The sequence below is a fragment of the Bombus huntii genome, chromosome 6, assembly GCF_024542735.1.
Source record: "Bombus huntii isolate Logan2020A chromosome 6, iyBomHunt1.1, whole genome shotgun sequence".
NCBI lineage: Eukaryota > Metazoa > Arthropoda > Insecta > Hymenoptera > Apidae > Bombus > Bombus huntii.
In genome coordinates, this window is record NC_066243.1 from 7,674,128 (window position 1) to 7,702,033 (window position 27,906).

Below are 27,906 nucleotides of genomic sequence, written 5' to 3' on the forward strand. Positions count from 1 at the left end.
TTATTATATCGTAACTATAGTTAGGTAACAAGTTGCTTAAAACACATACATGTTATCAGTTTATTTATATTAGTTAGCGTCACTGATAATAGGATCAAAACATGTTAACTACATATTGAGATTATTTTCACGAATACGAACCGTACATCATATGGTATGTACCATTAAATTTTATATGTACATGATATATTTCAAATCTACAATATTTTGAAAGTTCTCTATTATTTTATAGTTTGAAATTTTATTTCTTTTAGATATATTATATTTACTATTTAATTGAATTTTCTTTAAATATTTAAAGTCAAATGTGTAACAATACACATACACATATACATATGTATAAGTATAGTGTGTAAAAGTATAATGATTAAAATATTCTTGCACTAGGCATATTAATATTTGATTTCATGTTATACGTTATACATTAATATAGTAAATATTATGTAAAAAATGACAGTAGAGAATAGTTATACATATACATATAAAAAATAATATTATTATTACTCTAGAATATGTGAAGTATATTCATCTATTAATATATTTGGCATTTTTAATATATCATATCATTATAATACCTGTACAGGTTGCAGTAAAAGTATCATATTGTTTTTACAAATTAAGATGATTATTATCTCTATTCAGACATAATGAAATATTACAAAGGAAGAAATTTATTGTCATCTTTTATTATAATCAAAATTTTATTAAAACGTTATACATTATTTACAACATGTAGCATAATATATAGCACATCATAATGTACTAATTATACTACGAGGAATTAGTTCACTTGGTACTATATGTAGTACTTGGTACAAATACTTAACTTTCTATGGCTTAAACAAATGTTACAAGTGATGTTGTTACCATCACCGTAATTATGAATCGTGTATCTTATAGTTTGTATATATTACTGTGATTGAACAGAATTATCTAAATTTAAAATGTAAAATTACATTCGTTGTGTTTTAAAATCCTGCTTTAACTTTTGCCGATTTTTGTTTTTTCTAATTTCAGTTATTTTTACAGTAACTCATTTATTTATCTATAAATGACAATTATCAATATCAACAAAAAAAAGTATGGTAATTATGTACTACTAATTAAATGTTCGTCTAATTGAGTTATTATTATAACATTCCAATTTATAATAAAAATTGTTTATTTGGATTAAAAGAATATTAGTTACTTATGCAGGTAAGAGTTTCATATAAAATGTATAAATTTCCTTTCAAAATATTATTAAGTATTATAAAATTCTTGGAAAATGCAACGACATTAAGCACTCTGAAAAACGTGCTTTTTAGTATTCATCCTAATGTAATTATTTTAGTTAATCATATTAAAAAATATTTGCCCGTACTTTTATCATTATTTACGAATATTTTATAATATTAAGTGTAGAAGTCTATATGTTCCCTTTGTGTCTACTATTAAAAGTATAATATTTTTGCACATGGCACGTTTTTCTGAGTATAATTAAATTGCGCATCGATATTTAAGAATATTTTCTATCTTTTTAAATATTTTTTACCCTCTTTAAATTCAAATATATTGGTTGTTAAATAATTAATTATTTAACTGTAATTCATGACGAATTCTAAACACTTTCTGGCACGATTTTGTCATAATGGAATGTGCTGCTGGAGTAAAAGCTTCCCCGTTTCGGAACATGCGGTGTAGCAATTTCTTCTTGAAGCGGCTTATACACTAAACCGCAGTTCTTATTGTCAATTAAACCTTGTCGAAGGATCATTGGTGGCCTGATAACAGGTCCCTGACCTCGCCGTTTGGTCAAATAAATTGCAATACGTGTCGTTAGTAGAAGAATCAACAAAATTATGATAATCACAATAATTACAGGCCAAAGTGCATTAGTGTACCAAGGATGATATTCCATATTTTCGGAGGCAACAAAGTCTTCGTATTCTTGATCTTGAGTTGTCCAGGCTTTCTCAGATTCTTCATTTGACTTTATTCCGTGATCAAAGTTATGCAGTTTAGGAAAGTCCTGATACAAAAGAACAATTTATTATTCGTGATTGAAGTAATTTTTTATATAAAAGTATCCTTATGATTGTTAAAAAGTTTTTATAAAATAAAATATAATTAGCGCTTTCTAAAAGAAGTTGAGATTAAAAAGTAGAAGGTATGTACAGTATACAGATACAATTTCATAATGTTAACTGTATTCGATTGTAACTCTTGAAAGCAATATAATTTTTTATAATTTTTATATTCATTATTATATCAATTAATTTTGATTGATAATAATTAGAACCAGAAATTTGTATAATTCTTGTATATATAAAAGTGAATATAACTTCAAATTTTGGTATGATTATTAAAAATATTTTTGACAAGAAAAAAAACAAAGAAGTGTATAAGAATCATTATACAAAATGTTTCTTAACATATAGTATCTGTTAACGAAATATAATAATGATTGAAAATGCTATAGTAGACTTAGAAGCATAGTGTCAGATAAATAATTTTTGTATATATAAGTATAATAATTACAATTACATTTTAGTTTATACAATATTGACAAAACTCAAAAGATAATATTAAACTTGTCTATACAGGGTAGCTTATAAGTTACTTTCACATTTAAAAGCTATATAACTTCTTTCTTATTGTATACTTCCAAATTTCTGTTTCAAATTCTTGAAATTTGTTTTTGGAAATGTATAATTGAAAATTTCAGAACGGAGCAACAAGTAAAAATCCGTGGAATAAGGCCCGATTATTCTGTGCGATATAACGTCACATCAAACTGTAATATCGTAATCTTTACAGGATGCAACTCACGATGATGAACTCCTGGCCCTTTAGCACCCCAAATGTGGTTGCTGTGTTTTGCTTATTAACATATCCATTGAAATAAAAGTGGACTTCGTATACCATTAGAATAGCATTAAAATAATGTAGTATTTGTTTTCAGAATAAAAATCTATTATTTTTTCTCGTTGCTCTGTTGTGAACTTTTCTGTTGTGAATTATTATTATAATATTTAATTGTAAATTTCCAGAAAAACAAATATTAAATATTTTAAACAAATATTTACAACTATGCAATAGAAAATTTATACAAATTTTAAATAGCAAAGTGATTTGTAGACCATTTTGTATAAATTTCTTTATCATATTCTATCATTAATCAAACCGAAATTTATAAAATGAAAATTATAAAATTTATGCATACTTCATCACTTTCAACACTGCTTCTCAGTAGAGGGTCTGAATCTACTGACGTGTCAAATCCACCAAGGAAAATTTTCAACTTCGTTTCTTTATGAGGAACTGGTCTCGGTCGTGGTCCAGAACTAATGCCGTCACAAACTATTTTTGCTAAATCCGTCCATTGACTGATACCTTCCGAGTCTTGATAGTTGTCACTATCACCATAATTGCTGATATAACTGTAAATTATACAAATGCACAGTATTCTATTTAATTTATACGCTTTCCATATTTTACATTTAAAGTTTCTTCCATATATATGGTTCTATTGAAATAGTTTAAGAAAAGCAATACTGTCGAATTTGCTTAAAATTTTATAACTTCGTATCATGTGAACCATCAGCAAAAATAAAGCTTTATTTAAAAGAGAAAAGATTCTCTGTTTTACTATTCCAAAAAAAGACCAATCATTAAAAGTCCTACAAGGCTATTACCTTTTTTTATGATGGAATAGCTTAAAATAATTTTAAAAACTTTTATTTGATTTTAGTTTTATTAATATCTATTCAATCCTTTTTAATATATGTGAAGATAATATTGCATAATGTTTATGGTTAGTAGTAAATTATACGAAATAAAATGATGCTGATAGTGATTTTACTATTTCATTTTTACGTATTTTTAAACTAAGTTTCAATAATTAAATTTACTTTCTTGAATTATTATATAAAAATTTATCCTTATATGCTTCGATAATATTGCGATTATAACTTATTTGAAAGTCTATATTAAAATATAGAAATTGAAATGTGAAAAATAGATATTATCATAAATTTTTAAATATTAGTTAACTATATGTTATAAAATGAATAAATACCTTGACAATTCAAGTGGCGTCACACCATGATCCGTGAGCCATTGTACAGCATCTTTAAACTCAACATCACAATCAAGAGGATTATATGATAAGTCCAAACCAACAATATTTGGCATTGCTCTTAGTTCTTCTACAGTAATCCGACGAAGAAGATTTTGCCGAACTGACAGGGATCTAAAAATGCAATATATATATATTATTACAATTATTTTGATGTAATGTCAATATTATTTCATTTTATTTTAGAATTGTTATCTTTGTATTGTTAGTTTATGTGAGAAATATAACTAGGCAAATTTAAAATAAATAAATAATATATAAAATGGTCAGTAAGAATAAAAGGATTAAATGTTTTGTAAATGCAGGTATAAAAACAAATTTTTGTTGCGATAAAAATATGTATACCGTAAACTATTCAGTGGAAGTCTAGCTTCAGACCAAACTCTCTCCAAAGCGCATCTGCTTACATCGAGTTTATTAAGACTGGGAGTCATCAGGAATGGTGTCACTTGTAATGCTGTCAAAGGATTACCCGCAAGATTGATTTTAGTTAAACTAGTGGCACCACGGAACATATTACTTTCTAAAGTACTAATTATATTGTCAGAAAGATCAAGAATTCGCAAAGACGAGAGGTGACTCAGAAGTCCGTCGGGAAGACCAGTCAAACGATTTCTAGATAAATTTAATCGTGCTATTGCTGGCATGGCGTTGAAAGTACCTTCTTCGAGAAAATACAAACCACAATTTGAGCATTCAAATCGATATACACTGTAAAAATGAATTCAATTATAAGTGCGATTTTATATATGTAAAAAATTAATTATATACAATTAATATAACAAGTATATCATATATATTATATAATAATTAATCATTATCTAAATAATTAATTTTATTTCTATATATGATATAAATGAACTGGGTGTACATATGTTTATGCTGTAAATAATAAAATTCTTGATAGAATTAAAAATATAGTAAAGAATTTAACTAAAAAAAGCATATAAAACAATAATTAGAGAATTCTACGAAAAATAAAAGTATTTAATTAACACAGAAATAAAAGATCGTGAGATGATAAAAGAATATATTTTAGAGATATTGTGTTTATGTTAATTTAATTTTAAATTAATTAAATTAGTCTTGTTTAGAGCATTTATTAAATACATTTAAATTATGACTTAACTTTTATAAAAATCTATATATGACGTACCAAGGAAATTACGCTGGCAAAATTAAATAATAAATTTTCTATTTAAATATATTTATTGCACCGCGTACGTCATATTTGTTCGGAAAATTCTTTTATCATGTTGCTATATGTATATTAACATTATATATAGTTATATCTATGTATAAAAAGGTAAAGATTTACAGAAAGCGAGCCACCCCTTGCTTCGATAATTTTTGAATGTGATCTTAAGATCATCACCTTTTAGTTATTGACGTACTATTGCATCAAAATACAAAAAATGATTTTTTGATATGTTTTTAATAAATGGCGATCCATAACGAAGATCCTTACAATACTACTCAGGATGACGATCTTGGCAACATATTAAAAAATTATCAAAATCGGAGATGGCTCCCTTTTTATGAATATTTACCAATAACAAAGTTATTCTAATGAAGAAATTAATTCTCAAATATAATTTATTCCTGTTTCTTGATTATACATATACATATGTATATCTACTTATTAGAAAATTTACGATGATAATAAATATTATATATGTATAGTGAATATTTAAAAAAAGTAGTCTTACCTGAATGTATTAGAGTCAGGTCCAGATGTTTTGAATATTGGTAAGGTCTCCAATTCGGGGTTGTCGTTCATTAATAAAACTTGTAACATCGAATTAGCTCTTAAATGGTGTTCCGTCAGAGAAGTTAGTTTATTATCACTAATATCAAGATTGGTAAGTTGATTAAGATTAGTAAAAGCATGTTGATGAATTCTCTTGAGGCCATTCGATTTAATTGTCAATGTATCCAGTAGGGTTGCATCAGAAAAGTCGTCTTTTGCTATTATCTTGATTTTATTATTAGATACATCTAATAATTTCACTCTCGGTGCTTGTATAGTACTCAAATTGGTCAAATTATTTCCTAAAAGTTAAATGAACATTTATGAATACATACAATTTGATTAAAAAAGATAAATTGTTATTTAACTACTAATATAAACTAATTTATTAGTCATTAGATACTAATATTAATTTATAATAACGTTGATGATTATAGATATTAATCACTTAGTTCAAGTTTGTCGTGCTGAAACAAAAAGAGAACTCGTGCTTTTTTGTCTTTCCGTAATTAATATATGTTTTCTTTAATAAATTTTTTCTTCCGTTGTTACTGAACAGAATGCTACTAAATAATTTTCTCATAAGAACATATATGTTGCATCAATTAAATAGTAAAATGTGTACGATTAACTATATTAATCTTACCAGCAATACGAAGCGTTTGAACCCTACTGTTAGAAAAGAGATCAACAGGAAGTTCGTTCAACATATTGTTCGAAAGATCCACTTCCAGAAGTGATTCCAACGTGCTAAAAGATTCGCTGTCAATTTCCCTTAATTTGTTACCTTTTAAATTAACATAAGTCAGACCATTCATTTTTGAAAACGCTGTACGTTTCAGTTTTGTCAAACCATTAAAGGAGAAATCAAACTCTGTAACTGATGGAGCGTCAAACAGGCCATGTTTTGCCAATTTCAAATCTTGCTTTAACGGATTTCCAGAAATAGCAAGTAATGATAGTTGTTTGTTGCTTTGGAAAGTATTCGGATGAATGTCTTGAATATCGTTACGTGTTAAATTTATAGAAAATAAGTACGGTATTCCATCAAACGCAGTTTGATTTAATTCGACTATTCTCGTGTCAGAAATCACAATAGATTCCAATTGTTGGAAACCTCGTGACTGAAATGCATGAGGGCCAAGACTAATTAGACCAGCATTTTCTATACGCAAATGTACAATATTTCTGTCAAAAGATTGATGTTCCACGAGTTTGGTGCATCTAAATACAGAACAAATGGAAAATTTTTTTAGTTATATAAGTCTCTAAATTTGAAGTAATATCTGAATTCTTTGTTTTGTAGAAATTATCAAATTATGTAATACTTATTAAATTAATATTGTATTCATCTGTTGTTAGCATAAAAGAAATAATTAATTTATATCATGTTATCGTCAAAAACTAGAAACGTACGTTGCAGTCGATACAGCTGCATACTCTCCACTACATTTACAATAATCGGGACATTGTGTCATCACTTGTTCATCATCTTCGGGCTCTTGGTCGTTTTCGTTATCGTCTTCATCAGTATCGTCATATTCGTCTTCGTTTTCATATTCTTCGTCCTCGTTCATATCATCTTCGTAGGGTGCGTCTTCATCTTTATCTAATTTTGATTTAGCACTGCTTCCGGTTATGCTATTATCGCCGATTGTCCTTAATGAATTTGAGGAGGATGTTAAATTTACGCGTTTCTCACCATTAACTTCCATTTTGGCTCCATCTTGAGTCTGCAATTATTTTCATCACAATGTTATTATAAAATTATGATCAGATGGCTTTAGCTACGATTATTCCAATATCTTTACGTTAAAAAGAGACGAAAATAGGAAGGAAGAAAGGATATTTATTAATTATTATAAGAGAATTGGATTAATAAAAATTTCAATATGCCAAAATTATTATTACGCACAAGCATCTCAATATCATAAAGTAACGGATATATGTATATTGTGTATCTCCGTTAGTTCTCTTGTCTTATCATTTCAGTCACTGTCAGATTGTCAGTTGTATGTAAAAACTTACAAATCACCTTAGAATTAGAAGCTTCTTCGTCTAAAGTATGAATTTCTTGCAAAAGTAAATCCTTAGGACCAAGGAAAGGTTTTAAAACTTGTAGATCATCTTTTTTTAATTTTGAAGTTACCCTCTTATCACCCGAAATGGACGTTTTGTCTTTCGCTTCTCCATTTATTGTTGCGCCAGTGGAATAAGACACTTTCCCGGACGTATCGCTTGTCTTAAGTAAAGATATTTTCGATGATTCTGCAGAATCTTCTATACGATTTAACGATACGTCTGTAGATGATATTGCGTCGTTAGGATCAGATGGAGAATTACTTCGAGGAACCACTCCAGATACGAGTACCGTAAGCAGCAAAATGGTCAGAGTCTTCATTTTATAATCTATAAATAAAAACATTTTTATATAAAAATATATAAAAAATATATTTTGAATTATAAATATCGTTGTATACATATATACCTAGTATACCATACACATAGCATGTTGAAAACTTTACTTTCTCAAAGACTTGACATGCTTTTTGATATAATTTGAAAAAGTCATTTTGTTTTTAATCTTCGGCTTATCGGCAAAATTTAACATAAATCGATCATAGATTAGAAGTTAATTAATTAGTAAAACTATAATTTGTATGATGACGACTATTATCACAACTTAGATAAGAAATTCTCTATGTACAGGTGTTGCTTGTTTTATATACAAAAATGAATAGTTTGTATAAAAAATGTTTTAAATAAAGTCATTTAGATCAAGTAATATCATTTGTCTGATATTTTCTTTTTACATGGTGTTTCTCAAAACTTTAAATTATATAATAATCAGTATTAGATCCTATACTTATGCATAGTATCCTTCGCGTTCAGTCGTGTTCGCCGAGTTATTCCTACTTTACAACTGCTTTCACTGCTTTCATTCGGTATTCAATATGTACTCAAAACAAGAATACGTCAAAGCACCTATCACCTTCGATAAAATTTACAATCCAGAAGGAGGGACGCGATATCTTCGACTTGATATTGGCGATATCTGAGCGTTGAATCATCAAGAGAAAAAAATAAAATTTGTTTATAATTATATCGCTTACAAGTATGTTGACCAAATTGACGAAGTGTCTCAATGAAATTAATACATAAACGTGATTACGTTCTAGTGAATTTGAATTACATGATCAATTTTTTTGATATCATTGTGCGTCACTTTCACAATATGTATTTCACAATGTCTTCTCGTTGAGACGCGAAACATCTTGTCAATAGATCCGGATACCGACACATTTCGTTGATGAATGCGAAGACGTTAACAATGTTAAATGGAGGATACCTGTGCTATATTTTTAGAAGCGAAGAAGTTCCTAAAGTTCCTCTTATTTGTCTTCTACACGGAATGGTAGTTAGGCTTTACAGTTGAAAAATACACACTACAAATATATCGTCTATATTACAAGTTCTATAGTGTGCATGAACACTGCGTCATGACATAGGGATCTATCGTTTGTAGATGGATTAAAAAAGGAACATAAAACAAATATTCTCATTTCTATTTCATATATTACAGAATAATTGTATGATTACAAATAATGATAGTATTAGAAATTTGTATATAGATATAAAATGTAAATTTAACAATAGACGTATATTATAATAATGTAGGTAATAGTAAAGATAATAGAAATATAGCTTCTTTCTTTATTTCATTCGTACTAAATGCTTCCTAGCATGTACCTAATGTTTTATAGGTAAGTTCGAGTAACTACAACCGGTTTTGAAGGAAGTACTTATCTATACCAAAAAAGAAAATGCATTCGGGTAATTGAACCAAGAAAAGTTTCTACTCTCTTGACCTTGTACTTCGATCTTGAATCAGTACACTAGTGTTCAAAGCATCCGGATACTTTGATACATTTATTATAACAGTACGCTCGACATCAAACTTCAATGATTCGTCAACACAATGATTGAAGAACTATCATGTCGATATAGATGGATAATTATTTCGTAGATGGATCAGCATATAAAGAAGTTGAAGATTAAGCGCAATTCAACGTTTTCAATTCTCCCGTCACATTTCTGATAAATACTAGTAATATTTATCGTTGCCTGAGAGAAATTCTTAATGTCATAAATGAATTGTTCGTCCGCGAGGAGGTACAAAAATGGCCATTTTTGAACATCCTTCTTTCAAAGTTGAGGTACGACACTATCTCGATTCGACTTATTCTTGTTTATGTCTCGTATGTAGCTAAGGTGTAGCGAGTATTCATCGTGACACAAAACTCAAATGTTCCTCCAGTCAACGCTATGAATATTCATTAAAAATATCGGACTTTGATCGCATAGAGTTAATATCATTACTAATATCTCCGTCACTTGCCAGTATCGACGCCTGAATTTTAAAATATTTCAATTTGCATCGGTATCCAAACCCAACCCTTCAATATCACTTGCACACGATCAATAATACATATTATTAATACGTATTGCATCTCTCCTGCTTTAGCTAGTGTTAAAAAAGAAAATGATACTGTTTACAGCATTGAAAATACGTCTCATGTAAATTAAATAGTGTTAATTAGTGATTATAGAATACGGAAGAACACTCAAGGTATTATAACGGAAACATTGTGAAGGAGAACTTGAACAACTGATTTTTGATGCTGCAATCTTCAAATACACTTTATATATGAAACATTCTGTTTTATCACTCATTTCATTGTTTACGAAATGCAATTAATTATTAATGGTATAATTTCGACGGTAAATAATAATGGTCTAATTAATAATTAAAAAATTTATTACTTTTTAGTAGAATAAAATTAATTACTTTAATTTGTCGCGATATCACTTTAAAATGTGAGATAAGAGTTAATGAGATCCATAAAAATAATGTTTTGTAGATGTAGATGCATTACACCGTGACATTACTGATATAGCCATTGTTATCGTGGAGCGCGTCTCATTGTCAGTGCTGTATGATTACCGTGTTCAATGTTCAACTACCACAATCATTTTTTAACCTATAATTCAATTCGTAACGAGACAGATCATTTTATTCGAAGAGAGACACAATTACAGTTGAAGCGTTTCTTTCAGTGATAATAATGTCAATTAGCTCAAACTATAAAATTGTATAAATAGCGTACGATATAATTAAATTTTCAGTCACATTTTTTATATAAAGTTCGAAATATTGTTCTTAATATTCAAACGTACAATGCTATCAATTGGGGAGACACACATTTTTTAATAAAACAGCCACGTAACATAATTCATGGTGTATTTGAATATATTCAATAGTATTTATATTACCAAGGTAAAGCGTACTGACGTAAGCGAATTATTATCTATGTATGATGTAACTCGAATACATTGTTATTCGTAAATAGCTCTCTTCATATGTTGACTTTAATAACGCCCAACTATTTTACTATGTAATAATTATTGTATTTTCAGAATGATCAGTTCGCCAAGAAAAATGTAGCAATTTGTTAAATAGAGCTAACAGTAGTAATAACTGTATTTTTTAAACTGTTCCTTTTCATTCTTTTGTAACCTAAATTAAAAATGCTTAAACAGTTTATTATATTTGGACAAGTCGCATGTACATAAGCGTCATCATTATTAGAATTAAATAATTCTTTAACAATATAAGGTCGTAGGCGGAAGGTCACGTTATATATACGCGCTTTGTAAGCTACATTCCAAGCAAACTTCTAATCGAGGAAAATTTATCTTTTGTGCATCGACAGGCATGTTAGAAATGTAGGTATGTCTAAATAACAGACGGCAAGAGTCTTCGGAGATGGAATGTAATCTAAGGAAGGTGGGCTTCAAAACGATCAGGTATATACGATCGGGCATATGTGAATGTTGCCTTAAAAGGTGGATGGTGGGTTTAGGTCGTAGGGTGCACGAGTGCCAGTTGGGTTCTTTGTTCGACTCTAAAAAAATCTCAGCGGTTAAAACCAGGTAGAGTTACCTGTCTTCGTGCATAACGCAGGTGGTCCCTTTTGCTTTTCCATTTCAATTTGGGCGCAACAAACACGCATAAAAGGCGTAGCCACAGCTACTTTATCCCAAAGGGAGTCTGTAAATCTTTGGATTGACATTTTTAGCCCACCTATGCAGTCGGTGATGAATCTAAATGGACCGACATGGGACTACATAAACGAATCCGGATATATTTTGTACAAACAAATGCTCAAATACTATTTCGTGTAATAATCTTTTGTTATTTTTACTCCAAGGAAATTTCTAGCTGTGAAGTAAAGCGTAAGAATTGCGCGAGTGTATTATTATATGAACACAAATGAACTATTGACGCGATAAATATTTTAGAAATCTAATTATCGTACAGATATTTTAAATTAGTGCCAGAAACAAAATTTCCGTGACTATAAAGAATAGTGTCATGAATGACAACAATATCATAGTACTTCTATCTTTTTCTATAAAATTGTAAGATCTAGTTGAAATAAAAAAATGGCGATGAAAAAAATTAAGCGACTTCTTGGAACTTTTTTTCACAATCACGATGTATAAAAACAACATTACGTAATGTAAATTGGTTAAAAGTATGCAATTTTTGCTACACGTGAACTATGAAGAAAATATCACGCTAATGCATCGTTGTTTCGTAGTTATAATAAAAAGTTACGTATTCTATTACGTCGTGAAATATACGATTTCTTGTTGTTACAAAAAAAGATTTGTAATCTCTATCTTATTATTGCATCTGTGATTAATAGATAATTATCAACGCAAGATCATGTACAAAAATATTTCGGAAGAAAAATCTCTATTCTAAACGAAATAGAGCAATACGCTTAACTTATTATTTCTTGTTTCTGGTTACTGCAAAATCTTGTGTAATTAAAACAAAAAAATTAAAGCAAGCAGATCATTTAAATTAAAATCTCTAAATCTCTAACAAATCTCTAATAAAAATTTCTACTCTAAACGAAGTAGAACGATACGCTTAACTTATTATTTCTTGTTTCTGGTTACTGCAAAATCTTTGTTGTGTAATTAAAACAAAAAAATTAAAGCAAGCAGACCATTTAAATTAAAACAAAAAGAAATTACTCTTCCAACAGATAAATATTATTAAAATATCGCGTCTGTCGAATAAAACGTTTCGTCTCGTAGAAAATATTCTGTGGACGTGCGTTGGATAATTATTATATGGTAGCGTCCTTCGAGGAGGTGTTCTATCGAAGCATTCTCCTAGTCAGATTTACATCTCGATTCGATTAAATCCCTGCGCTACTAATTCGTCGTATGACCGTAAGGCGACTTCTTGTGAAATAAACCGGCTCAAATGACACTCTCTACAGATCAACATTATTATATAGCGTTATTATAACATAACAGCCACAATCTGGTGTCGATAACAGTAAAAGTACCTAACCATTTCATCAGTGAGTATGTATTTACTTCGTCGAATTACCTTTCAAGAAAATATCAGTATATTTCTTAATTGATCGTCACGTACAATCGACGTCGTACTTAATCATACTTATCGTTTCTTGGATCTTTTGATCGCTATTGTTCGCGATGAACAAAAAATATCAAACATCTAATTAAAGACAAATGAAATGATTCACGATGAAAGCTTATAAGGAGAATTTATATTCTAGTTGTTCTTTAATAGGTAAGAGATATTTTCCTTATATGTGACAAGATATATCAAGTGAATTCTTAGCACGGAATTGATGGAAACAAAGATTATTTTGCTCTCTACTTCTTTTTTTTGCGATATCTTCTTGAAAATATCAGATTCTAGGAGTTGCTGACTAGTAGGCGCGCCTGATTTCCTCCTTTGGTTTAGTTAATCGTGCTGCTCTCGTTTCACCGTATAAATGTTTCTGCGTGATAATAGTCACTTACGTAATGTGTTACTGTTGTATGTGAAATTAAGGGCATGCAGCTTGTATATATATATTATGTACTCGGCTCTTTTCATTCTATTGCTTTGCATGAATGTCCGAACGAATCAGAAGCATTTCGATTAGATTAAAAAGTGCCTTTAAATGTCGTTAACATATTATCAATAAGTTTCAAGGAAATAATTATTCCTCTGTTGTATTTCATTGTTAATCATTGAACCGTATAGACAAGGTTACAACGTTACTCACAGAGTCCCAAAATTGTAAATCTTTATAAGAATAAAATTTTTAAAAGTAGTGCGGCAGAATTGTTTATCGTAAGCGTTAATTTCCTTTTTCATTTTAACAGCATAACGTTCGTTAAATTTCATTTCATCTGCTGGCTAGTACGCTGTTACCATTTTATCACACAATATACATAGGTTTTTATCGTCGGTGTATCTTATCACTGCGTTTATCTTATACCTACTGATAATATATTTGTTTTGTCTGAGACTACGCCATTGCTTTTTTATGCCTTTATAGCTTATATTTGAAGCTGTGATACTGTTGCACCTGTAAATATGTACCCAATGCAATTTTTGCAAATTTTTCAGGATTTCTTAAGCTTGCAGCTGTCCCATTTAGTAACAAATTTTTGTTTAACATTATGTTTGACAAAGTGAAATTATTTGCAATCTTGTTACGCAGATTCTTTATCGAATTATCTTTAAAGAAAGAAAACGAGCGAGCTAGCGTTTATCTCTAGTTTATCTCTGGATAGACCGAAAAACAGATAATAGAAAAAGGTAGCTTTCATACATATTCCAATATAATAATCTCAATAATACGAAAGCTTGGGTTAATTTTAAAATAAATCTTCAATAGAAGATCAAAATCATCAACATTTATCGAAATATTTTCCATCTAAGTTTTTCATTTATGACGCAAATATTTATTTTTGTCGGGAAGAAATGGAAAACAGTTGAAAAATATCATGTTATATCATAGCACAAAAGATTCAAAAGATTCTAGCACAATCCAGAAGAATGTGTTACAATGCAAGTACATATATAAACACGCGCACTGCATACATAGAGATCGGCAATTAAAATGAGATTATACTGCATATCTACAGACAATGTAGGATTCTTTTTTTTTTTTTTTTTTTGAAGCAGGAACGCATTACAATCTGTTCTCACAGAGAATTACAATGCTGGATGAAGAAGAAAATTTTAAACATCGTTTTTTTTACTTTTGTGTGTTATATACTGGGTAAGTCAATCAGAACTCCTATTTGAGATAACTCGTTGTCTATTGATTGTATCGAAAAACGTCTTAAATACATTATGTTGTATTTAAGGGGACTCATCGAATGGGTGGTCGGATGTTATCATCTAACAAGTACAACCGATTCGCTTCTTTCCTAGTCTTCCATATATTAAATTTGGCAAATGAAAGTTAAAATATTTGCCAAACTAATAGTTTTCTAGCATAAATAGGTTAATACTTTTTTGCAAAGAATGTCCAGCTGTATCGATTAATGTTATAAAAAATATATGGTGCGATTTAAAAAACTCAAGGTCACCTTGATATCTCAGAAAATATGATATTAGAAGATAAAATTGCATCCATCCGATGAGCCTCTCGAAATGCAACATAATTCATTTAAGACGTTTTTCGATAAAACCAATAGGTAACGAGTTATTTTACGTAGTACTTCTTATTGAGACTGTATTTAGAACTCACCCTGTATGTACAATCTGCAATGAAAAACTCAACACATTGTAAATCGTTTAACTTAAAATTAACATCCAATCATGTATTCTATCTTTAGAATTTTATATATTCGCTGTACAATATCGAAAATAACTTTTATAAACGAAACAGAAATTTAGTTAAACATTTATATTCCACAGATTAAGTGACAATTGACGGATAAACGAAAAAACTTAAAAATAAGGATTTAAGTCGCAACTACCTCAATGTTATAATATAACTCACATACAAGTCTTGCCATGGAAAGATAATACTTTACAATGATTTCCTGGAAGCTTTGCTGCTTAGGAAGGAGTTTCTGCAGTTCTCCTTCGAATTGATAAATAAGGAAATTATGCTTCAAAGATCGTTTCAGCATAAGGAAAATGTGACAATACGACTTTACTATGCATTAATTTATTATGCCTTAAACACTCCCATTCCTAGAACAAGTTTTTTATAATTATAATTATCGATCTCCGCTTATGACAGAAAACTGTAGAATTTCTTATCAATTTTGATAAAGAATTGAACAATTAACGATTTTCTGCCTCTAATTGCACGAATAAACTGCATACTAATAAAATGTCCAGGAAATCGTAAATTGTGTCGTAAAGTTCTTTTCCATTATACGCATGCATTTATATGATTTAATTATTGTCAATTACAACAACTTTTTACAATGCAACACATGCACGAACAAACAACAGATTTCCAAAAGGTTATAATGAAATAGAAGCGGCATATAATCATTTATTCATTATTGAATTATCTTATAAATAATTACCACGCGATTAATTATATCATCTACTTTTAGCTTCCTAAATAGAGAGAAAAAATTTACATAAAAAGATGATGCTACATTATGTAAAACATCGTAGACGTAAAAGATAATGTAACTAATTTAAATGATATCAGAAATTTGTGAAATTCATGAAACCAGTCTTTTGTTAAATAAGTTATCAAAAACATTTTTGCTGCTGTATAAAATTATAACGATATAATTGACTCTTATCCAAGAATTTTTATCACAAATATATCTAAATGTGTGCTATTATATAATATATCGTGCAGAAACGCTTATAGTAATAAATGTATATGAACAAAATTGAATTTGCAAATACTATGCACATACGTGTCATTACAAATGCATTTTTATACAAAACAGAATACATAATTTAAATAGTTCTTTATAAGAAATTTAATTCAAATGATATTATAGAATTTTTAATACATTTCGAATATGTCAATATTCTTTACATATTTATAAATTAATTGCGTAGTATTTAACTACAGCACGGATTTTTATCATGTTATAATAATATATGATATAATATTATATATATAGTAATATAAATATAGTAGTATATATGTATAGTAATATAAATATTATACGTAGTATTATATGTAAAATATATATATATATTAATATAAATATTAAAAAGTAATATATAATATCTGTGGAATTATTCAACGATGATTAATGAAGTATGAACTTCGAAGTATATACAAAGTACTCCACTTTCCATGATTCAAGAGTATCGTGTTTATAACTGGAAGAAAAAGCAAAGAGGGGGAAAAAAAGAAGATAATCGAGGCATCTGGCGAACCGGCTCTTCCACTCGGAATTTATTCATTCAGGGACCGGGAACGATCGTTTCTGATCTTGACTGAAAGTATCAGCAGGAGAATGAAATTATGGAGCATACAATAGCCCGATTTTAACCGAACTCGATCCTTCGTACAAGTATGTCAGTCGTGTTTAGGAATCGTGTTTCGTGTATTTTCTACGAAGTACAGTTATAGTAGGTATTTTTTTTTTTTTTAGAACAAAACAATTGCAGTGTTAAGTGATTTAAGTGTAAAATTCTATTATGTATCGCATTCTAATGTTACTTTCATTGATACGCATTATTATGCTATTCGCTTAAATAATCGAAATGTGAAATATTACCACTGTATACGCGTATATAGTGGTAATAGGTATCTGCGTACAAAATAAATATATTTAGTGTTTCGTAACGATATGTTACGAAGAATATAGCAATAATCTGAACATTAGTCATTTTAAGTAAACCTTTCAAACAGTTACAAATCGAATTAATCATTTAATTAGTCACTTTCCTTGAATAATTACTTAGTATTATTTACCGATATCAGCACTTCTATTATCTTTAAATTATAGACATGTTTTAAAGTAATAATATAATAAAATGTAAATATTTAATTATAGAGACATGTACAAATTAATTATGCTAAGTTTATGAGATAAAAATTGAAATGTTGTGCTTCTCTGATTTTTTCGTTTAGAAGATCAAATTTTTCTCAACAATATTTATGAGAATGTATATTTTAAAATAGCGTGCTTTGTGTCAGCGAAAAAAAAAAGATTTAGACGATATAAGGACTAAATAAAAATTGTTCGACATCAAAGATAATCAACAAGTGCATCTATAGAAGTGGTGCATTCTTTGCAAAACATGATTGTCCGTATGTATATTGTACATACATTACACATACAAAATATTGAACATGTTAATATAAAATTGCATCATTCTATAGTAAAATGGAAAATGTACATACAGGAAAATGTATCAAACTTAGTTATCCAAGTTAATTTAATAATTCTATACTTTATGGAATTTTGCTTGTTTATGAAACTAGAAATTCGAATTAATTGTAGGTTCACGTTGTGATAATAAATTAGGCAGTAGTAATTGTTATAAACAGATTATTGTGTGTCAATGTAATGGTATACTGATGAAATACAATGATAAATAAATAAATAATTTAAAAATGTATCTTCCAAGTTATACATGTTGTAAAGTATTAAAGAAGTAATTTAAGTGAAAAGATTACTGTCATTAAAGATATTGTGTCAGCCGACAGTTAAATTCCAGTAATTTTACGCAATATAATAATAATATTATATAGGTACCTCCATATTAAATTAAATACCTTTATATTATATTAAAATTAACGGAGATATGTTAATGTTCAGAATAAATAAAATTTATGTTACGAACATGCAATAGTAAACAAAAATGTAATAATAGTTGCGCCATTTAAATATTTGAAGTATATAGTTAAGAGGACACTAAATTAATTTATTACGAAATCACCTAAGTATATTTTGGCAATAATAACTTCTAACACTATGCTGCTATATCTCTCAACGTCTATTTTCATTAAGAATCTACATACTTAAATGTTATGCATTTTATTTACGATTAATCAAGATCAGTTAATCATTATTATAAAAGGAACATCATTTAGATTTACTGTAATACACGTGTATTAAATGCTACCAAAATTTATGACAGAAGGAAGAATATAAAATATCTAACAACATCCAATCACTCCTAGGGAATAAAACATAGTGCGAAAATTCCGTGAAGTTTTTAAAAGAAATATATATACATATATATCTTTAAAACTATTCCAATTGAAACCATTTTAAATCAGATGACATACATAAAATTCATAGTCACTAAATAAACAAATGTAAGGTTTATAATAGAAATATTAGAAATTTATTTTCTGTTGACATATTCGTTTAACTTTTTTTTATCAGTTTAAATTTAGATGACGTTGTAAAAGTTGCCAAAGCCATAAATTAGTTAATTAAATGTTAAAACAGTTTGTTTATGAAATCCTGGACTGATAATTTTCCACTAAGAAATGAAGGCCGGGAAAAAAATTCCATCGACAATAGCGTTATTATTTAGTGAAGTTATTTAGAAAGATTATTGCAAATAGTCCAAAAACAAATAGGAAGTGAGATTCTATCTCAATTGAAAGTAAGTCATTCGACAATTATTTAATGGAGATAGCCACCTCGTTATTTCAAAGAAAGAAACAGAATCCATTTTTAAAACATATCGTCTCGTATCACTCGTGACAAACAGAAAAGTTCGAAACAATGGATTGAAAATGATAAATATATATATATATGAAACCAATGTTGAAATAATCGCTTTATTCAAAACAGATTGTGCATCACCGCACAATCAGGTAGAACTTCATCATTATAATTTCCTATTATTTGTAACCACCTACTATAAATGTAGACGTATAATAATATTAAAAAGTACGAACAATATATGAGACATATATATAATATATAGTCAACAAAGAAACTATTTGCATTAGTACACAAGTGAAAAAATAACTATACGAAAATTGTAAGATTTACTATAAAATTTTGCTGCATTTTCCTTATTCTCCCATGTTTTCAAATATCTAAATATATTTGTAACCATTAGAATTTAATTCCATGTTTCGGAATGAAAAAAGGCTATTAAGAAAGATGCCTACAAAAATTAAAAATTTTTAAACTGATCAATTTTCTAAATCTAGAGTAATCAAGTTATTGGAAAAATGTATAGGATCGCGTGGAAATCGTTTTGGAATAACGAAATATCAGAAACTTAATGTCAATTGTTTCGATAATTATATTTGCAAACGGTATAACGTTGTAAACAGAATACTCGTTAAAAAGTATTGGAACATACGTGTTACTATTTTATTACAAAGTGTAATTTATTCGATGAATTGTTTATTTTTAACAACTTGCTGTCAATTGATATAAATAAACAGAAATACATTGGAGCTATTGATTATTTAAACAGGTGAGAAAATAAATTTATCATAACTAAGGTGTGCTGAAATTACAAATATGTTTTTGAAACAGTTTTTATTAATTGTGTAGGATATAAACATCCCTAAAAATAACCAGATGATCTTCCACAAACAGTTTTGTTTGAAGTACACAAAGTATTTGCAAAATGATTTGTACAAGAGTCATGTATATTCAAGTTATTAGACAAAATGTTTGTTGAAAAGTAAATAGAGGTATGTATTTATTGTTAAATCATTCTTCTCTCATTTATGTTAAATAATATGGACAAATAGGAAAGTATACAATTTTCAATTTAAATAAAGCAAATGGTTTTCACGATTTGAATCGATTAAAAAATTATTATTCGCGTCACCAACGTTGGTTTGGATAGAACAATCAATCGGTGATCCAAAAGAATTTTCGTATAATACTGCTGACGACAGATCGGCAGGCGGATAAGTTGACTGCCTGTATATGACTTTTACAATTTTTTTGAGCTTATCCAGAACGCTGACGATGCATATTTTTAAAAGTAAGCTCTCAATTCGTCCGATCAATTTATGTATGAATAACATTACTTCTTGAAAGTATGTTTTCAAACTTTTTAAATAAAATCATACAAAATATTAAAATAATTGAATTCGCCCCATTATCCTTTTATAAAAGCAAATACCACGTCTTTAAAACATATAAGTATAAAGTGTCTTCCAAATTAACAATTTTTCGGCATAAACAGTTTAATACGTTCTTTTTATAGGAAATGATAAATTGGATTAAAAAAATGAAAAAAGCCAAGTTGGTCTTTATATCTTTTCACCTCAAAAGAATTATTAATTACACATAATTACATGCTTCTCCAAAGGAACCATTAACCACATTCCATGTGGAAACCGTTTAATTTGCAAATCAAACATTTTTCATTACACTTAACGGTTACGTGGGTATTGGGCATTTATAAGTTAAAATGAGACAGCTTGTATACTTTACTATGGATGAACCGAAACTTGCCAATTGGTTCAAATTATGCTCATTCCAAGTAGAAAACATTATATGAATATGGGCCGTGAAGGCTCAGTAATAATTAAGCAAATTTAGTTAACGAACGTTGATTATAAAGCGCGTTGGTAACTTATAACACAGAAAATTACTTCTCCGCTGTCTGTACCAGATGCAAGTTACGTTTGGTTTGTTGAGTAAAATATTACTTTAGAAAAATAAAGAAAAGTATTACATTTTTTAATAATTTCCTATTATAATAGATTTTGTTAATCTTTTATACATAAACCAGTTGGACATTAAATTATTTGCAATAAATCATTAAGTCTGCATTATTATACATCTGAAAATTCATCTAAAAGTAATTGGTATTACATCAACAATTGGCGACTTTCATTAAGAGCATCTTCTTAACCATTGACTTGCATGGACATATTATGTAACATTTACTGTTCTGATTCATACCCCAAATCAATTGATAAATTGATGTTTACCCGTGGTGAAACATTCTGTTATCTATGATGAAGTGGGTTCTAATATATTTATATAATAGAATAATAAATCAATATTTATATTGTGTCTATTGCAGTGCAAAATTACGAAGCGAAATATGCTCTAAGAAGATAACTGACATCATTCGATTTCTTTTATAGTCGAGAATCATTATCATAATAATAAAAATCATACCATTGCAAAATCATACCAGTGTAATCCAGATGATGCTATTTTTAACTAAAAGATCGAATTGTGTCTGGGAGTATCTTAATATTTCGTGGAATATCGGAAGAATAATTCATAAGAGTAGAGTATAAAATACTGCAGATTTACAAAGAGTTAAAAATTCCATTCGAGAACTAATATTTTGTTGACCGGCAGAGAATGTACAGTGACTCGCGAAAGTATTTGAATACTTAACATAAAATATTCTATGTGTGCTATATACAAATTTTGTAAAATTTCATTAGCATTATGATAACACGTAATTATAATGATTATATTAATAAAATTTAGGAGCCAGTACGAAAAGATATGTATGTAGACCACTGTAGAGATTACAGGTCATTTATTGCAAACGTACGATCCCAGTATGTAGTATAAATAATGGCCTGAAACAGATGCATTAATTAGTGTTAAAAATAGCCTCATCAGAAATATTCTAGCCTATTAACCAAATCAGTCATTGACTGCTCAAATAAAATCGACGTTCTTCATAAAATCTATAGTAAATGTTCAAATACTTTCATGATCCATTATATATACAATTCCTGTTTACATAATATGTATCAATTTATGCAACTATTACAACATAAAAATATATATTGTATGTACTACATGTATTGTATAAGTTATTGTTATAATAAATGTTGTTCATTATGTTGAATTGTGTCCGTATATTTATGATATTATCTATTATTTTGAAGATTTTAATACCGTTAAATTTTTCTAAGTGACGTATCGATACGAAAGAATTTTTGACATTGAGATATACATATGGTAAGCGAAGTCGGAAGGCACTCCCTGAGTGGAGGCCAATCTACGTATACACTGAGCGAGTGTAAAAGTCCTGTTAATTTTACGTAATAAAAATATAACAAGTTATTTATAAGGTTATGTACAAAGAACTGTTGTTCCTTAGAATCTATGAAATTATCAGTTTGACTTCCTCTGTATATAAAAATTTTCGACCATTTAAAACAAAACGAACTATTGTTGGCATGTTTCTTTATTTATAGCTCCGTCTTCAGAGATTTGATAAATATCTTTGCAGGTTTGTGCTATAGCGTTACTTTTCTTAAACTTAAACTCACATTAGATACAATGTCATATATAAACTTTAATCTCGGATATCCTCCACTTTGATTGTTGGCATAAAATAAGCAAAAGGTTATATTCCTATATATTATTAAAGTAGGACATTTGTAGTTATTATACAGAATTGTATAAGCTTCTATTTTTAAGTTCATGATTGCCCAATAAAAAGATAGTTATAGATGTTAGTTGTAGATAATGCAGGCAAACACAGAATGTTTATATCCACCTAATACATAATACTTAATAAAAGTACAATAAATTCTTTTTGTTTAACGGCTTGTTTCTAAGAAAGTGCAGTTCGTAATACGTGTCGTCAAAACTTCATTTTAAGCTTGAATTTCTCAAACATGCAATGAAAAAATTTTTTACTCCTTATTTAGACTTATTTTTTTACGTATAATGAATAATCTATTTCAATATATTGATCCTCCTGGAGTACCCTGCCCTGCATATAATACTAACATTATGCTAACGAAAAGGCAAAAAGTATATGTAATTGTACAATCTACGAACACGAAATAAGTACATATATGTATATCATCATATATATTATAAAACATATCAAATTTCATGTAACTAAATTTGGAAATTAATAAAAGTAAATTTATTTCAATTACGCTGATTTTAACATTTACATCTTCACACATATAAATATGACATAGGTAATTAATTTTTAACAGGAATGAAACGTAACGTAAAAATATAGGGAGTCCCTAAATAAACAAGAATTATATTCGATATATCATCAATTCGACTGATAAAACAATTTGCCTCTCCTCATTAATTTGGGAGGTTCTTAATTCTACTATGAAAATAGTTAGCGCTTAGCTTTTAGATAAGAAAAAATCGGATACCAAGTTACGTTAACAGAATAGCATCTTTAATCGTTGCAAGTAATGACGGAATGGCGCTTCTACCTTGACCGTCATTCCGCACAGTCCACCAGCTTTCACAATCAGTAACGTCGATCAGGCATAAACCAAGTTTCAGTGTTTCCCTTGGATAAAAATAGATTATTCAAATGGACACTGACCTTGCTATTGTGCAATCAAACAATTCGACGCTAGGATGCGAGATATTATTATAGCAAGCATTCTTCCGCCGATAGGTACCATTGTTGTGGACATGGTGACATCAGATTTTATGAAAGTAAATAAGATGTTATTTTCGCCCAATAAACGAAATTTCCCATATTATATTTTTTGGTCATGTTTGAAATATAATTAAAATATTTAACACAGGATCCAATAGAGAAGTTATGTTCAGTCATAGCCTACTTTCCGTTTAAAAATATTTGATATAAATGCGACGCAAATTATTACAATAAAATTTGACGGAAACTCTCATTCAACTTTAATTGTAAACATTTATGGAAACAAATAATAACTAAATGTATAGTATTTAGATACTTAAACTTTCGCAGTAAAAACATTCTACAATGACGAGACAATGACATGTGACAATTACGTGCCATAGATTTAAAATACATTTCATTACGATTGACCTATTGTGTCATTTTATGTTCTACAAAGTTGATGTTTCTCTTAGACAGGATATATTTAGACTCGTCAATGAAAATAGAAATAAAATTAAAAATAGACTTAGTAACCGTAACATAACAATAAAAATTAGATTCACAAATTGAATTGTATAACACTGTATTGTACTGCATAACACGCTATTTTAATTGGCATTTATTAACTTGTCCCATATTTGCTTTTGTTAAAGAAGTCAATTAAAATAAATAAAATAAGTTTTTGAATACTTGAATGTTCACGCTTTTAAACAATAAAGACTCACCACAATCTTCGTAAATTTTTGTTACCCAAATCAAAATTTTATCACAAACATTATAGAGAAGAATGCGCGATGGATCTGTTTTCTTGATTGTAGCAACGTGCAGTAACTGTCAGTCAGCTCTTGAATCGTAATCTAACATATACAGAGTACGCATAGCGTGTGCGTACTATGCGACGACAGAACGTATTCATTGCTTACATAAAAATATTGTTGGCATATATTAATATTAATGTCCTTTACTATAACTACGCATGTTCTTTGAATCAACCGTAGTATTTAAATGATACAAAAATTCTTCATTCTTTGTGATCTTCCATTATACTTATATGAATACAGGATTCTATTGCATTTGTAATTCATGTGTAACATGGTAGTTGCGAGGTATAAATCTTAGTTAATGAGTTTATACATTTTCATTTTTCATCGCTAATAATATCGAAAATAATTTATGTTGTGTAAGTTGTAAAACGTAACAAATAAAAGTGAACTTATAATTTGAACCATATTGTATAATACAAAATATTAAATAATATTTAATTAGTTAACAAATTTTTAGAGTTGATAAATGTCAATTAAAAATATTGTATAATATAAAAATAACTAAAAGTAGGCGTCAACCTAAATATTGAATTCAAGCTCAATTAAAGCTTCTATTAAGGTATCCGCGTATTCCACCCTTTATTGAAAATCATATTTATTATCTTACATCAAACAATAAATAACACAGAATTTTTATTTCTAATTTCAACATAATTGAATTTAACTGAATTGTAGTAACCAATCATCAATATTGCGTAGTTATTTTGAACGTATTTTGAACGGAGAATTATGTGATAACTATCTATATTAAAATCCTACTTCACTGTTATCTCCATTTGAAATATGTATAATATAAAAACGGAATATATTTCATGATTATTGCACTAAATACATAGACAGGTATATATGCATATGTATATACACATTATAATATATACACCTACATGTTATACATACATATATATGTATCATCATACTTTTAGTATATATATATTTTCTTTTTCTATAAGTAACTATGTACACAGATCTAAAAAATGAAGGAAATTCCATTTCCCATGGCCATGACAGAAACTTCAAGAATGACTCAAATTCTTGCTACAAACACGTTACCTTGTCTTTTGTTTCTTATCGGCTTCATTGTTTCAAAGCTGGATGGCGCCAACGAGGGCACAAAAATATGAGTTAATCTATAGTTGCCGATACATACGCAAAGGTATGTATATAGCAGCAATCGCACATCTGTATTTAGTCATATTAGAGTTTAACTCTCCCACGAGTTCGAAATCTACGCTCAGCTATTCCAATGCCGTTACTGTTATTTTAAATTGAACAAGGTAGCATGTAAACTAAAGCGTAACCAGGTTGTCCTTTTTATCAATTTACTTATATATGCGTTTGCATTTCCACCACGACTGATTAGTTAACATTAATCAGTTAAAAAATTAGTCATGAAATTGAAAATATTAACATAAAAATCGCCATATGCTTAAGATAAAATTTTGTAATCATATAATTACTTAGAAATGAATGTATTGTTTTCAATAAAAAGATTTTTCTGAAACATGGATTACAACAAATGATAATTAAACAATAATATGAATAGTAAGCGCTATTTAGATGCAAGACTAAGTAATTAATAAGATGAATAAATAAATGCGTTCATCGACACTAAATCGTTGCCTAAAATTATTGTTAATGTTGGCTAATGTTGGCTGATAAATGTTATTTTGTCATGCAAACTGCTGCGCAATACGAATAACTACATATATGAAATTTTATTATTCTTGTTTTGCCTTTGATAATCACTATATAAAATTTAGTTTAGATAATTCTAGAAGGTGCATACGTTTACAATAATTCTAAAATGTTACTCAACCGTAAAAAATGAAAGCAAAGCATTAAACTTACGAAATAAAACGAATATCAAAGCTCATTCTTACATTTTTAAATTATATATAAAAATTATATTTAATATACAGTAAATTTTAAATATGCAGAAATAACAAATCTTTTGCATTTCAAAAATATTTTTTAATGTCGCGTCAGCATTTGTGAACAAGACCTACGATGACATTTGAAACATTGTTTTAATGATAAAAATTATTATGATTATAATCTGATTGATAATTGATATTTTAATTTAATAAACATTAATTGGAGAATATAAATAGCAATTCAAAATATACCAATCCAATGAATTTGAATTAAGATTTTGGTGTACCAACTCCTAACTCCTGTATTATATATATACATATGTGTATCGTGACAATATTGCAACTGTACTTTGATCATAAATAGGAAATTGAACTCACTTAAATTAAACTTGTCAGGGATATAGTAAAAAATAATAGAATATTAAATGAAATTTTCAACAGCCGTGAAAAAAAAGGTACAGGGAGAACATGGTAGCATGGTTCGTGCAAGTTTGTTCTTCAAACATGGCAGCAATAAATATACGAGGAATGACATGACCTTAATCGAAAAATACAGCTAAGATGATTGTATGCAGAGAAAGAATGCATATTGAAGAAGCAAGCTGTAGCTAATGGAAATACACCCACGAGTATTCACATTCTGAAGGATGGCAAGGAACGATTCAACGGAATGTCCTTAGTTGGCGTGCTACTGGAGAAATTCCTCTTGCAGTCGAATAGCGGGGATTCGATACCGATTCAATGAGGAACGGGTGTTGGATATACTTCGCAGTTGGAAAAACATTAACAGATATAAAGAGATCACTCACCTGTTCGTTTCCGCTATTGGTACTCCACGGACATGGATAAACTACACACGCGTAAGATCGTATGCAACAATGCAACTACAATGGAACGAGCACCGAAACCTGACGTTCCTCTTTCGTGCTTACGACGGTTTTAATATGTGGACTACGTAGCCTGTTGCACTCAAGCCAGGCGGCTGAGAGTGGGGATTAGTAAGGCCCCAGGGTCGCGTCACTGATTGGTCAATTGGTCCCTGATGTTAAAGTTGTTCAGGTAAAAGTCAGGTAACAGGTGGTTGTCGTCGTGCCATCTAGCGAAGTTGATATTGAAACTTTTTAGAAGACATCTGGATCCTTTCTTTAAAATGTGTAATTATAAAGGTGTGCGGAATGATTGAG

The 27,906-nt window shown here is 28.7% G+C and overlaps 2 protein-coding genes across 4 annotated transcripts in view; one reads left to right on the forward strand and one right to left on the reverse strand.

Moving 5' to 3' along the window:
• Nucleotides 1-682: 682 nt before the first annotated feature.
• LOC126867089 (toll-like receptor 3) lies at nt 683-27,699 on the reverse strand. 3 transcript variants are annotated; one of them, XM_050621227.1, is made up of 9 exons: nt 27,532-27,699; nt 8,020-8,279; nt 7,287-7,603; nt 6,517-7,094; nt 5,830-6,172; nt 4,466-4,831; nt 4,061-4,234; nt 3,206-3,422; nt 683-2,011 (listed from the first exon to the last, which is right to left on the reverse strand). In XM_050621227.1, the coding sequence occupies exons 2-9, from the start codon at nt 8,269-8,271 to the stop codon at nt 1,601-1,603; spliced, it is 2,658 nt and encodes an 885-aa protein (XP_050477184.1). In that variant the 5' UTR covers nt 8,272-8,279; nt 27,532-27,699; the 3' UTR covers nt 683-1,600. The 3 variants fall into 3 exon arrangements, with proteins under 3 accessions (XP_050477184.1, XP_050477182.1, XP_050477183.1); XM_050621225.1 differs by having other exon boundaries at nt 7,906-8,279; XM_050621226.1 differs by lacking the exon at nt 27,532-27,699 and adding an exon at nt 24,750-24,881 and having other exon boundaries at nt 7,906-8,279.
• Nucleotides 9,326-27,906, forward strand: part of LOC126867092 (protein windpipe) — a 58,921-nt gene continuing 40,340 nt past the window's right edge. Inside the window, exon 1 of the mRNA XM_050621234.1 lies at nt 9,326-9,329. The gene's annotated coding sequence lies outside the window, so the exon portion shown is untranslated. The remainder of the gene's footprint in view (nt 9,330-27,906) is intronic.